This window comes from Rhinoraja longicauda, chromosome 28 (assembly GCF_053455715.1).
Source record: "Rhinoraja longicauda isolate Sanriku21f chromosome 28, sRhiLon1.1, whole genome shotgun sequence".
NCBI lineage: Eukaryota > Metazoa > Chordata > Chondrichthyes > Rajiformes > Arhynchobatidae > Rhinoraja > Rhinoraja longicauda.
In genome coordinates this window covers 13696907-13710993 of record NC_135980.1, presented here as the reverse complement: position 1 = coordinate 13710993, position 14087 = coordinate 13696907, and the positions used below count along the sequence as shown (strand labels likewise).

Here is a 14087-nt window from a genome sequence, read left to right as displayed (position 1 = left end):
TCTAAATGTGTTGATGATACAAACTAGATGGGGCTATGAGTAGGAAAGAGATGTCAAGAGGCTTCAAGGCAATGTGGACAATATGAGTGATTGGGCCATGACATGGAAATTAAAAGGTGTAAAATATGAAGTAACTTACTTTTGTGTACAATACAGAGAGCAGGGTGTTTTTCAGTCTCTTTACCCAAATAATGAACATACTTATCCTGGAGAGAGTGCAGTAAAGATTGACTGGACTGGTTTGAGGGATGGTGGGTTTGCTGTATAAGGAAAGATTGTGTAAACTAGACATATGTTCCACAGTTTTGAGGAATAGAGAGGAGATTTCAATGAAACATACAAAGTTATTATAGGGATTTTTAAAGGTTGGATTCATGAGGACATTTCCCTTGGCGGATAACTCTTTTACAGGGGCCTTTGGGTCAAAATAAGGAAGAGGCCATTTGGGACAGTTATTCATACAAGTGGTGAATTTTTGGCATTCTCCAGCTTGCAGTGCTGTGGAGATTCAACCAGTGAATTCATTCAGGAAAGAGAATGATAGATTACGGAATATTAAGTGAATCATGTAATATAGGGATATAACAGGAAAATCTGAACAAGGTAAAAGAACAGCCATGATTTTGATTAATGGCAAAACAGGCTTGAAAGGCTAGAGATGGGTCTTAAGGTTTTTAAAAAGTGTGAAGGTATTTTAGCAAAGGTATGGGTGGCACAGTGGTGCAACGGTAGAGTCGCTGAATACAGCGCCAGCGAACCAGGTTCGATCCTGACTATGGGTGCTTGTTTGTAAGGAGTTTGTACATTCTCCCCGTGACCTGCGTGGGTTTTCTCCGGGATCTCCGGTTTCCTCTCGCATTCCAAAGATGTTCAAGTTTGTAGGTGAATTGGCTTGGATAGGTTAGGTGAGTGGGCAAATGCATGGCAGATGCAGTATAATATGGATAAATGTGAGGTTATCCACTTTGGAGGCAAGAACAGGAAAACAGACTATTACCTGAATGGTGGCCGATTAGGAGAAGGGGAGATGCAACGAGACCTGGGTGTCGTGGTACACCAGTCATTGAAAGTAGGCATGCAGGTGCAGCAGGCAGTGAAGAAAGCGAATGGTATGTTGGCATTCATAGCGAGGGGATTCGAGTATAGGAGCAGGGAGGTTCTGCTGCAGTTGTACAGGGCATTGGTGAGACCACACCTGGAGTATTGCGTACAGGTTTGGTCTCCTAATCTGAGGAAAGACATTCTTGCCATAGAGGGAGTACAGAGAAGGTTCACCAGATTGATTCCTGGGAAGGCAAGACTTTCATATGAAGAAAGACTGGATAGACTTGGCTTGTACTCGCTGGAATTTAGAAGATTGAGGGGGGATCTTATAGAAACTTACAAAATTCTTAAGGGGTTGGACAGGCTAGATGCAGGAAGATTGTTCTCGATTTTGGGGAAGTCCAGAACAAGGGGTCACAGTTTAAGGATAAGGAGGAAGTCTTTTAGGACCGAGATGAGAACGTTTTTTTTCACACAGAGAGTGGTGAATCTGTGGAATTCTCTGCCACAGAAGGTAGTTGAGGCCAGTTCATTGGCTATATTTAAGAGGGAGTTAGATGTGGCCCTTGTGGCTAAAGGGATCAGGGGGTATGGAGAGAAGGCAGGTACGGGATACTGAGTTGGATGATCAGCCACGATCATATTGGATGGCGGTGCAGGCTCGAAGGGCCGAATGGCTTACTCCTGCACCTATTTTCTATGTAACTGTATATTGTCCCTAGTGTGTGCGGGATAATGTAAGTGGCCGGGGATCGTTGGTCGGCATGGGCTCGGTGGGCCGAAAGGCCTGTTTCCACGCTGTATCCTTAAACTAAACTAAAACTAAACTGAAGCTCTGAACTATAGATAAAATTGAGAATAAAGCTCAACTATCAATGAGGACAAATGGAAATTGCTGCACGCAAGGTAGGTGCCAAAAGAACACATAATGCAAATGGATAAAAAAGAATATGTGAGAGAAATAATTTAAAGTGAGAAAGGATGACCAATAAATGAAAATTAACAGAACAAATTATTCAGCATAAAATTATTTATCACAGATGACAAGATTCATTATAACTCAAGTGTAACCACGTTATGCAATCAATATCATTCCTGCTCCTATTTATGTTAACAGAACAAAACTACAGCACAAGGCATACAATCACAGACTTTCACCAAATGGTAATTCTGTTTCATGGTTTTCTATTTGGTCTTGGTCCCTCTTAAACAAATGGCCAAGTTGGATTGTGTTGGGAATAATAAGGAGTACTGTTAGCAAACAGTTTTGATTGAGCCTCAGTGGTAGACACAAAATGCTGGAGTAACTCAGCGGGTCAGGCAGCATCTCAGGAGAGAAGGAACGGGTGACGTTTCGGGTCGAGACCCTTCTTCAGACTGCTCTTGAATGAATGGGTGACGTTTCAGGTCGAGACCCTTCTTCAAACTGAACTTTGATTGACCCTCAGCAGATACTGCTTTTTGATAATGATGGCTGCTACTGCACCTGCTTCGAATTTCTTTCAATATTCTTTATATTTTCCTGTCTAGTTTTCCCTGCCTAAGATGGTAAACTTAGCATTTTGCTGAAATGGATCAACTTGCAATAGATAATGTATTCAACAATGAGCTATATCTTATCTTTAAAGACCCAGAACGATGCCAATCAGGTCATTATTATTTCATTAATGGGATTATTAAGACTTCAGTCAAAAATGGAAATGGATTAGGCAACATGTACAATCACTTTGATTATCAAGTCCACTCAGCAAAGGCAACCCTTGTAGAAGTCAATTACTAAACAGCGTGGCCCATCACAGGACTGCTTGCCAGGCAGCAGTTCCCTGTTCCTGAGCAGCAAGGAAAAATATTGGGAACAAAAACAAATTTCTGCAGATCCCAAGGAGCCATCTATTTATTGTATTCCACATTCCCTTCACATAGGTCTATAGACATGATAGGAAAGTGACACAGCGTGGAAACAGGCTCTACACCCCACTGAGTCCGCGCTGAACATCGATCCCCGTACACTGCACTATTTTAGATTTAGATTTTTTTTTAGATTTAGAGATACAGCGCAGAAACAGGCCCTTCGGCCCACCGGGTCCGCGCCGCCCAGCGATCCCCGCACATTAACACTATCCTACACCCACTAGGGACAATTTTTACATTTGCCCAGCCAATTAACCTACATACCTGCACATCTTTGGAGTGTGGGAGGAAACCGAAGATCTCGGAGAAAACCCACGCAGGTCACGGGGAGAACGTACAAACTCCGTACAGACGGCGCCCGTAGTCAGGATCGAACCTGAGTCTCCGGTGCTGCATTCGCTGTAAGGCAGCAACTCTACCGCTACGCCACCATGCACACTAGGGGCAATATACTGTTTTTTTTTACCAAAGTCAAATTAACCTACAAACCTGTACATCTTTGGAGTGTGGGAGGAAACTGGAGCACCCTGGGAAAGCCCACGCGGTTACGGGGGAATGTACAAACTCCGTGCACACAGCACCCCTAGTCAGGATCGAACCTGGGTCTCTGGCACTGTAAGGCAGCAACTCTACCACTGGGCCACCGTGCCGCCTTCTCAATGAACCTCACCAGGTTTTAATCGTCGGCAAGCCTTGGAAAATTGCATCCAATTCAGGGCATGGAGGGTGTGCTTTATCAGTGTAAAGAGCTGTAGGAATATGGCCTTCAAAACTGCTGGCCATCAATCAGCAAACCTGGGTGAGCTTTTTGAAAGCAAGATAATTCTAAACAAAGGGAAGCATTTCTGTCGCACCTACAAGGCGATTCAATATGGCATTTTTCTTTGCTCGTCCGCTTTAATTGGATATTCTACAGGCGGCAAATGACGGGTAGGCTGCTTTTGTCAGGGAAGCAAACAAACTGAGCTTTGTTTGTTTATCTGGAATGTAATCATTCAGTAACAGTGTTCTAAATGCCAACTAAATCACTTGCTATTATTTTAATTTATTATTCCCCCTCAAGTTTACATTTAATTTTGCTCTGCGATTATTCTCTGTAATTATATACTGTGATAATTGAGCTGGTATTATCCCAAAATGGTTTGTGTTAAGATTATTGATTCACATTGTGCAAAACTATAATTTCACTTTTCTCAGGATGCCCTCCGTGCCACAGGTTTAATTGCTCCTTATCTCCTTTTTTTTGGGTTGCTTCTTCAATTTACCTCATCTTCATCTCAAATCCTTTTGAAAATATTTTCAATTTAAGTTGTGAAGCCTCAGTACCGTTACATTTACAAATAGAGGCAATTTGAGCAATTGTGTGTATGCATATCACTCTGCCACAGCACAAAATCAATAACCTTACTTTGTTCTCCTTAATGTCCTGACCCATACCTCTATTCAAACATTCACTTCCCTTCCCTGAAATATAACAGTGGTTTTTACCTTGCCTACTCTTATGATAAGACTTCAGAATTGCGGGCGGCATGGTGGCGTAGCGGTAGGGCTACTGCATTACAGCGCCAGAGACCTGGGTTCGCTCCTGACTACGGGTGCTGTCCATATGGAGTTTGCACATTCTCCCCATGACCTGCGTAGGTTTTCTCCGAGATCTTCAATTTCCTCCCACACTCCAAAGACGTAAAGGTTTGTTGGTTAATTGGCTTGGTATACATGCAAAATTGTCCCTAGTGTGTAGGGTAGTCATAAGCTCATAAGTGATTGGAGCAGAATTAGGCCATTCAGCCCATCAAGTCTACTCTGCCATTCAACGTTTTGAAGTGCGGGGATTGCTGGTCGATGCAGACGGTGGGCTGAAGGGCCCGTTTCCACGCTGTATCTCTAAACTAAACTAAACAAAAAGCCATTTCTCCTAATATTCCTCCACATTTTTTTGATTGATCCAAATTTGATTATTCGGCATCCGATAAGCAAAAACCTCTGCATGCTGCCTGACCTGCTGAATATCTCCAGCATATTGTGTTTATTTGTTAATTATTTGATGGTTGATCCCATATTAATCTATCTTCGGATCTCTTACATCCATGGACAGCAACTCCCTTTCCCTGAATACAGTTTTATGACCAACTTCTCAGAAGGAGAATGGTAAAATGCTGCAAGCGGAAAAATGGATAAGAAAAAATATTATCAAAAATGTGTCAGGATAAAAATATGTGTGTAATGGTCATTCTAACCCCTTAATGTGCTATCTGCTATGCACAGCAATCTATTTCCAAAACAGGTTCTGTTGAAGTCAATGAATTTTGGAAACTGGTTACAATTCACATCTTCTACCAATGACGAGGAACAATTTTTGGAGCCATCAAACGCTCTCTCTTGGGCATAACATAATTAAAAAATGATTACAGAGATTTTAAAACAGTGTTCTCGATAAGCCAGAAGGTCTAACTGTGCAGGGGCTAAAGATCATATTGGGAAACATTCATGGTTGTGAAAGTGAAAGATAAATGAAAAGCAGGATTTATTTTCTCCAGTGTGCAACCTTAATTGAGACGACACCTTTATAAGTTCAAGCTTTTACTCAATTTACTTGCAACTTTGTTACGCTATGGAAGATGGACCATAGAATGAAACTCAGTGACCTCCAGGAAGGTCTTAACATCAAACATTGAAATACAGACAGAAGTATTGATCAGACTTACCATCTTCATCTGTGCGAATGATTACAGGTGCGCTCTCTGGGCCTGGTCCCACCACCGTGTGTGCGACTACTGTCACCCGATACTCAGTCCATTTCGCCAGGGCCTCTAGCCGCATCTGCGTGGTCGTTGGTGGAATGTCCTTCACCTCATGGGTCTCCGTGTCCTCTCCCTGCACCGCTTGGTACCTGATACTGTACTTTGCCAGGTCGCCATTTTGACTCTCTGGTGGCGGTGGCCACCAACTTACCAGAATGCTGGTGGAACTGGGACTGGTGCACTTTACATTTTGAGGAGGGGCGGATGGTTCTATTGCAGGCAGTTGCAGTAGAGGAAGGAATTAAAAAACAATGGGAGGGAAGAGGATAAAAACAATGGAACAAAAAGAAAAAATGATAAAAAAAAAGAAAGGAAAACGTTCCTCAAAAAACTGAAAACACAAAAAAACAACATAGGACACTAACGTAATAAGAAAATCTGATATGAAGTTTAAACAAAAAACAATCCTGTCCTTTCGAGGAACTGGGTTGTTTGAATGATCAAATCAAATACTACACAAATCTTACTTGGGAAGGAATTGGGATAGGAAGGCTTTTCAATTGATTTCAGTTTTATTAATATTTTAAAGCTAATTTATTCCATCTCCACACAAACAGTTGGCCTCTTCCACACATCTCATTGAGCGAGAGGACAAGGTAGTCTGGACTCCTGGCATCCCGGTAAAACTTCCATTCTATTTATTTTATTGCCAATCATATCGGTAACATTATTCATTGACTATTTTTATCTTCTACCCAAGCCATCATTTCAAATGAAACTTGTTGGCCTTCATGCAAAACAAAAACTCAGTGGGTCAAGCAGCAAGTGTGGAGGCAAAGATATCGTTGATCTTTCTGGAATGATGCTTGATCTTAACCAGAAATGTAGACCAACCCTTTGCCTCTATGGATTCGACTTGAGCTACTGTGTTCCATCAGCTATTTGTTATTTTTCTCCAGATTTCAGAATCTGTAGTCTCAAACGCATTGGCCTAATGGATAGATTATGTGATTGAAGAAATCATTTGCACAGAGTGAATTTCGGGCACTGGGCACTTTCCTGGTGTGGCGTGATACAATCTCAGCACCAAAACAATTTGTGCATTCCATAACAATAATTACCAGGGAGCATTGTCAGAGGAATGAATCCATGATATCCTAGGATATCCCAGGAACAACCATTACTGGTCATTCTGGAGCAACCATGCTTTCACAGCACTGAGCTGGTCTGGAACTCCACTTCACTAACTACCTTGTCATCCTCATGCAACTAATTCTACCCACCTTAATACCAAACATCATCTTCCCTCTTCACCCACACATACAGATCTCAACTAGTCCATGCTGAACATGTTGCCTAGCCAAGTTAGTCCCACTTGCCTGCACATATCCCCCCCACAAACCTTTCCTATCCATGTATCTGTCCAAATGTCCTTTAAATGTCATAATTGTACCTGCATTCACCATTTCCTCTGGCACCTTGTTCCATATACTCATCACCTTCTGTGAGAGAAAGGTTAATTCTCGGGTCCCTTTTAAATATTTCCCCTCTCACCTGAAACCTATACCACCCCATAATGTCTGACTCCATTTAATGAAGCAAGGCGACCAGAACTGGACACAGTACTCAAAATATGCCCCTACCAACTTCTTGTACAGCTGTAATATGAAGTCCCATCTCCTGTACTCAATACCCTGACCGATGAAGGAAGTGTGCCAAACAGGACTGGATCAACCATAGTTAAACGACGGCCATTTCACTTACCCTGTTCCTGTTTTTTAAATTCTTTCCTACCGCCAACATGGCCTCAGTCTCCATTTCAGTTGCAGGTCAGATCCTGATTGTAAACACGCCCATGGGCTGTGGACCTATACTTGATCATGGACCCAAACCACTGATTCTGACATCTTACCTGATCAATGATCTAATCAAACCATCCCATCCTCAACCCAGCTTCACTCACCAACTAGCCACATGCCTCCTGGCCCCTTACTTGAGTGCCATCTCTATACCACCCACTCTACAGCCATTATCCTCATTACTAAATAAAACTCCAACCATTCTTAAGTCCCATCCTAATTACTTGCAGCCCCTGCATTCCACCATTTTGTTCTATGTATATTTTTACCTCAAAATCACTATGTACCACATCATTGTTAATAGTCTCATTCCATTTAAATAATAATTCGCACTTTCATTTTTCTTCCCAAGGTGAATAGCCTCGCATTTTTCCAAATTAGATTCCCACTGGCAACTCCCAATTACACCACCACACCTCCAAAACCTGGTCAGTGCAGTGGCCATTGACTCAGTCTCTCCCCTATCTCAAAACATTTCCAGACCCAGCCTTGTAGATTTTCCTTCGTGGAAATGTAGGCTTTTCTCCATTTAAGATCCAGCCAAGCACCTTTGCCTCTTTGGATGATTCAAAGCACCGCTGATAACCTTCACCATCATTTATTTATTCTGTATAGACTTACTGGAAAACAACTGGGGCACTCAACTGTGACTTACACCTAGTGACTTACACCTAGTGTATTTGCTTCATGAGGTGGATTGGTCTATCAAAAATAATTGGAAAGTTTTGAGTTTCTACTGCCAGTGGCATTTAAGTACAAGGCAAGCTGTAATGGCAAAAAGTCCTCAGATAAGATAATAAAAAAATACCAGAACTTTAAAGGGCTGTTTGTCTCTGGATGGCTTTCTGTCGTATCGCTCCAGGGGACTAAGACTCCAATCCAGACCTGCTTTTGCTGCAGTATAATCCACTTGTTTTCGATGAAGCTCGAAGTGAAAAAAGTTAACACTTTTCCCCCTTGGGGAGATGAACAAATTAACCTCTCTCCACACTGCAATTTCATCCTTCTGTTGTCCAATTGCACCACTGTTACCTTTTCCAGACTCTACCAAGTCCCACAGGAATGTTTCAGCATCCTTGTGCGATTTCCAGACTACTTTTATTCGTTGCCTTTCCTTCTATTTCACTTTTTGTCCCAATTACTTTTCCAATTAAATACAAGTTTGTTATTCTCGAACCACTGTTGATTAATTTGAGTGCCTCTCACCTATTCAGTACCTGCCTTCAGTATCGTGGCTGCCAAGACTTAAGCCATTCATTCGCCAAAGAGATTTTGAAATGAGGAGCAGCATTTCGTTTTATTTCTCAAGGTTCTCCGTTATACGGCTGTGTTGGACACCAAATTCAGACAGGTAGGATCATAAAATCAAAGAATCACAAGGCACAGAAATGGGTTCATTCAGCCCACCTCACCCATGCCTGTGATGCCCATCAACACTAATCCAATTTGGCTACGTTATGCTCATATCCTCTCAGACTCTTAAGTTCCAGGGAGAATAAAACCAGCCCATTTCATCTCTCTTTCTAACTACAGCCATCCATTCCAGGCAACATCTACAGACAGTATTATTATCTTCTTTGTAGGAAAAAAAACCCTGCAGATGCTGGTTTAAATCGAAGGTAGACACAAAATGCTTGAGTAACTCAGCGGGTCAGGCAACATCTCGGGAGATGGAATAGGTGACGTTTCGACCCGAAACTTCATCCATTCCTTCTCTCCCGAGATGCTGCCTGACCCGCTGAGTTACTCCAGCATTTTGTGTCTACCTTATTATCTTCTTTATCATGTCTGAAATTAAATCCTGCCAGCCCAGGATAGTGTGTGAAAGCAGGCGAGAGCTATGGGAAAAGGATCTTGATCTAAAAGCTTCAATATGCAAACTTTCACTTATATTCTAACCATGGTTAAGTTGACAAGTTTCACAGACTAAGCTGGAATCAAAGTCAAGTGTATACCAACTGGACAGCAAGCACCATCTTAGTCAAACAGCATGCTTGCTTGCAGAGCAGTTGCAAAGCAGCCCACAGCCAGCCATACCTTGTCCTATCAATGAAGTTAAGAAGAGACCAAATGCATTGAAAATCAAATTACTTTTAGAACACCCAGGAATATATCTCAGTGTCAGCCAAAGTACCCAAATAGTTCATTTTCATTTTATTAAACACAGTGCAAGGGCATCTTAAAATACAGAATTATTAGAAGTAAACATTGAGGCTGAGAATAAGTTTGGAAAATTTAAGAGGGGGGAGTTGGGTGATATACTCACTCTCAGGACAAAAAATACAAATCAAGAAAAATAAATTACGCAAAACACTCCAGGACATCCTGGATCCATGCACAGAAAACAACAACTTAACACAAAGTGAAATTAAAACCAGTCCAAATCAAAGTATATTTCATAGTACGTACCTGACATTCCTTCAAGCTCTTACACTAAAGACTTGCTTTGCATGCATGAGTTACCTTTTTTTAAACCTACCCTTTCTCTCCCAGCATATCACTGGCCAAAGGTTTGTAAGCAGACCAAGACTTCTACAACCTAGGGATCAGCAGCATCCATAAAGCCCACATGTAATATTCCAAAGTCTATTCCCTTTGGAAGGGACTGGCAAAGCATCCCATCTAGGAACTATCAATATATAATTGGATCATGTTTTTAAAAGGTTTTGGTGCTTTGAAATTTCGCTTTGCTTTGTTCAAAGTCATGGATTTTGACGTCTACCAACTGGTGCTGAAGTATTCCCTGAACACGATTTCCGTCCATCTTGTGAATATTTATGACAAAGCTTGAGAACAACATTGACTAACATCTGGGAACAGCCACTGTTGTTTATTAATGCTCCCTAAACCGGGAAGTGATTAAAATAAAACAAATTGAGATAAATATTTCAATACAGAATTTTGAACATTTCCAACCACTATTGTGGAATACAAACTATTAAAATGAAGGGGTTTAATAGCATAAAGGATGGGTTACCACAGTGGCATCAGGAGTTCTGGACTAGCTAAGTCAAGGACATGGGTTGAAATCCCACCATAGCATAAATTCAAGTCATAACTAAATCTGGAATTTAACATAAAATCATTTAACTTGTTAAAAATCCATCTGGTTTACTAATATCTGTCTGGGAATGAAATCTGCCTTCTTTATTTACGCAGTTGGCCCTGTCTGTGTGTGACTCCAGAACTCAGAAGTGATTCATTTTTAAAAGCCTCCTTAGTCCAGGGTCAATTAAAAATGGACAATAAGTGCTGGTACTCCCAGCAAAGTCCACATCCTGCAAATGGATGAATAATTGTAAGCAACATTATTCCAAGCCACTGAAAGGCATTGGTTTAGCATGGCCGACACTAAGTTGGAAGTGATTTCAAGTCACATCAATGCAAGTGTCAGCATCTGAATATGTGAGAAATGTCGAGTGGTGTGATGAAGTCACTGTCCCTGATCTACTGTAGCTGTTAAATTTGACAGCATTAAATTACAAAGTGAATTGTGGATTCTGATTATTGCCACTCGAGACTCTCAATATATTAGAGCTCATAAATAGATTGTGGCATCACTTGATAAACAAAGCAAAGAGTACCTGATTGAATGGAATTCATCAATAAAAGACTCTTGACAAGTGGGGCTGTTTTGACAGGAGTTTCACTTTGGAACAGGCCATGTGGGATCAGAATGCCAATCCCTGAGATTAACTCAGTCATCCACTACTGTCAGGAGAAGCTCAACAGGGTCTTGTGGAACTGTTACTGATATTAACCGTCTTTGAATGAGAAAATTGCCTGAAAATACAGACTAGCCCGCAGTAGAGAGTGCCTGTTTTAAGGACAGCTTACAGGTGTAGTTGATTTATTGAAGGAAGTTGGTTATTTGAAGCAACCACTTTGTTTTGAGTTGATAAAGTTCCCTCAGCATCAGTTACTTCCTAGCAAGAAATGCTGATCATCGATATCCAATTATAAATCCAATGAAACAAATCTACAGGTGACTATTCGATGGGATGCACTGGTACCCAATGAATTTATTCAACATTTTTAAAGGTAGAGTTGTCTTTCGGGGTGAACTTGGGTTGCTGGACAACTCAAGGCTTAGATATTTTCAAATCTACTGCCTAAATTCACGAAAGAAAGAAAGCAAGACTATATTTTAGAATTGGAGAGGAAGAATAAAGTTGAAGAAATGCAGTGATTTTTGGAGAATCCCATGGCCAGATTCTGCACATCTGTTGACAGGTATTTGATGAGGAAACCAAAAGATAATTTGGAAGCACAATGTATGTAGACTCTTCTAATATGGAAAAATAGAACCAAAACTTTAAAGAACACGGGTACTTAGTCAGAAACTGCTGACAGGGCAAATGTGGTAAGAACGAGGTCACCTGCAATTCTGTTTCAAAGGGATGGCTTTGACAGGCACCCACCACTGACTGGCTGGCTGTATCAGTCTGTACTCACCTGATCCTACTGATTAAGGGTGTTTGAAAGTCCATAACTTTATTGTGGTGAAACTAACTAAATTTCTTTCCAAATCCAACAGCAAATTCCCTTTCAGTACTTTTCAAAGTCATTTTTCCAATTTGCTTATCATTGACTAAAGTCAAGATGGTTTCAAAAAGCATCTCTAAATTTGAAGGATACTTTCGTACTGAAAGGGTTAGAGTTAATATTCATTTCAGTTGAATGGATTCCTTAGACCAGTTCATTCTTTTGCAAGGGCTGCTTTCAGATGATCGTTATCTATTTGCATTCTATGTGACCAATGTAAATACTTTGTGATCTTCTCAATGCATGTACGTGTACAAGTGTGGATGTGTGCTGCTTCTGTAACTGCATTTGTGCTTTTACAGAATGTGTGCCCGTGAAAATAAGGTTCCGAGCTCCTCTGTACATCACCCGTTCTCCAGCATATAGGCAAACAATGTGGCCAGTACACTGTACCAGATGTGACAAGTCCAATGAGTCCAAGCAATGACGGCCAACCCCATGTGTCACATCCTCAGTGAGAGGATATACTATGCTGAATCAGACCATGACCACTGGCAAAATTGGTATCCCTTCCTCCACCTCTCTTGAAGAAATGCAAATTCCTGATGTATTAGATCAAGGGAGACAGAGGATAAAGAATCATCCTCGATGTCACTTCTAAATGCATGACATGGGTGCAGATGTGTGCCACTGAAATTTAATTCCATGAATGATGCAGGATAAAGCCACTACTATATTGTGCATTCCGCGCATGTGGCCAAGGGCAGATTTTTATCCAATGGAGTCTCTTTTTGACCACATGCCTAATCTAAAAGGTCATGTGGCAGCGACTGAAGCCTAGAAATGTACCTGTAGCATTCCTTGCACATAGGACTATTGTTTAAAAATGGCATTGGACACTATTGATTGCAAAGTACCGAGTGAGGTGCAGTGAGTCCAGAACAAGATTGGGTCCAGAGGCTTGAGGAAGATGCAAGTAGTTGCAGCCTGATCAGACCCTTTGGGAAGATATTGGGGAAGTGGAGTGTGGTAAGAGGTGGAACTTAGGGGGAAGTACAGCTGGGAATCTAAGGTTGGCCTGAGGGGTGGTTTTGGTGCCAGGTGATCAGTACCAGAGTCATACGATCCCGAATGGGCATGTCAGAAGGAGGTAACCAGCAGGTCACGTGGGACCTACTTGGGCCAGGCACCCAAATGTAGCAGGAATCTGCTTCAGGAGCCACCCCCACCTCCAACTTCACCAATTTAAACCAGAGCTGCTGCTGCTGCAGCAACAAAAAAAAAAATAGTGGTTGCAGAAGTACTCAATGATAGCTGTCACACAGAACAAAGTGACCTAACTTCCCAGACCTGGCTCCAATGTAGCAATGCATGGATAAATGGAAACTGGACCTTGGTATGCAAGAGTGCATGCTGACTATTAGTGCCCAGCGAAATTTATGGGGTAAGCAATTTGATCTAGAAATAGTAGCAATGGGATCAAGTCCAGAAAAATAAAAATTTCAGAAGCTTAATAATGAAGAATACATGGACATTGGGCATTAATACATTTTTCCCCAATTCATAGTGGTATTTGCTCCAAAAACATCTTCCTGTTGATTTATTTTGGTATTAGTTAAGCTGTTTTTATTGAAAATCAAGAAGAAAAAGATACTGGTGTCTTGGAATTGTAGATATGATAGCTATTTTCTAATGGGCCAAGTTATGACAGCACAGTGGCCAAGCTTGTAGAGTTGATGCCTCACAGCCCCAGTGATCTGGGTTCATCCCTAATATCTGGGATTGTGTCTGGAGTTTGGTTGTTCCTCTGAGTTTCCTCTGGTTTCCTATCGCAGATCAAATTATGTCAGTCAATTGGCCACTGTAAGCTGCCCTTGTGTCTAGAAAAGTGGAAGAATCCAGGGGGAGTTGATGGGAATGTGGGCAGAATAAAATGGGTTAGTGTAGGTTTAGTGAAAATTGGTGCTTTGTGGTTGGCACGTACTCAGTGGGCTGGGTGTCTGCTTCCATGTTACATCTCTATAACTGTGATATTAAAGGCATTATT

The 14087-nt window shown here is 41.5% G+C and overlaps 1 protein-coding gene across 1 annotated transcript in view; it reads right to left on the bottom strand.

Moving 5' to 3' along the window:
* Window positions 1–14087, bottom strand: part of LOC144607402 (receptor-type tyrosine-protein phosphatase delta-like) — a 391326-nt gene that overhangs the window by 114528 nt on the left and 262711 nt on the right. The window contains exon 11 of the mRNA XM_078424233.1: window positions 5661–5966. Within this exon, the coding sequence (XP_078280359.1) occupies window positions 5661–5966 (306 nt within the window). The remainder of the gene's footprint in view (window positions 1–5660; window positions 5967–14087) is intronic.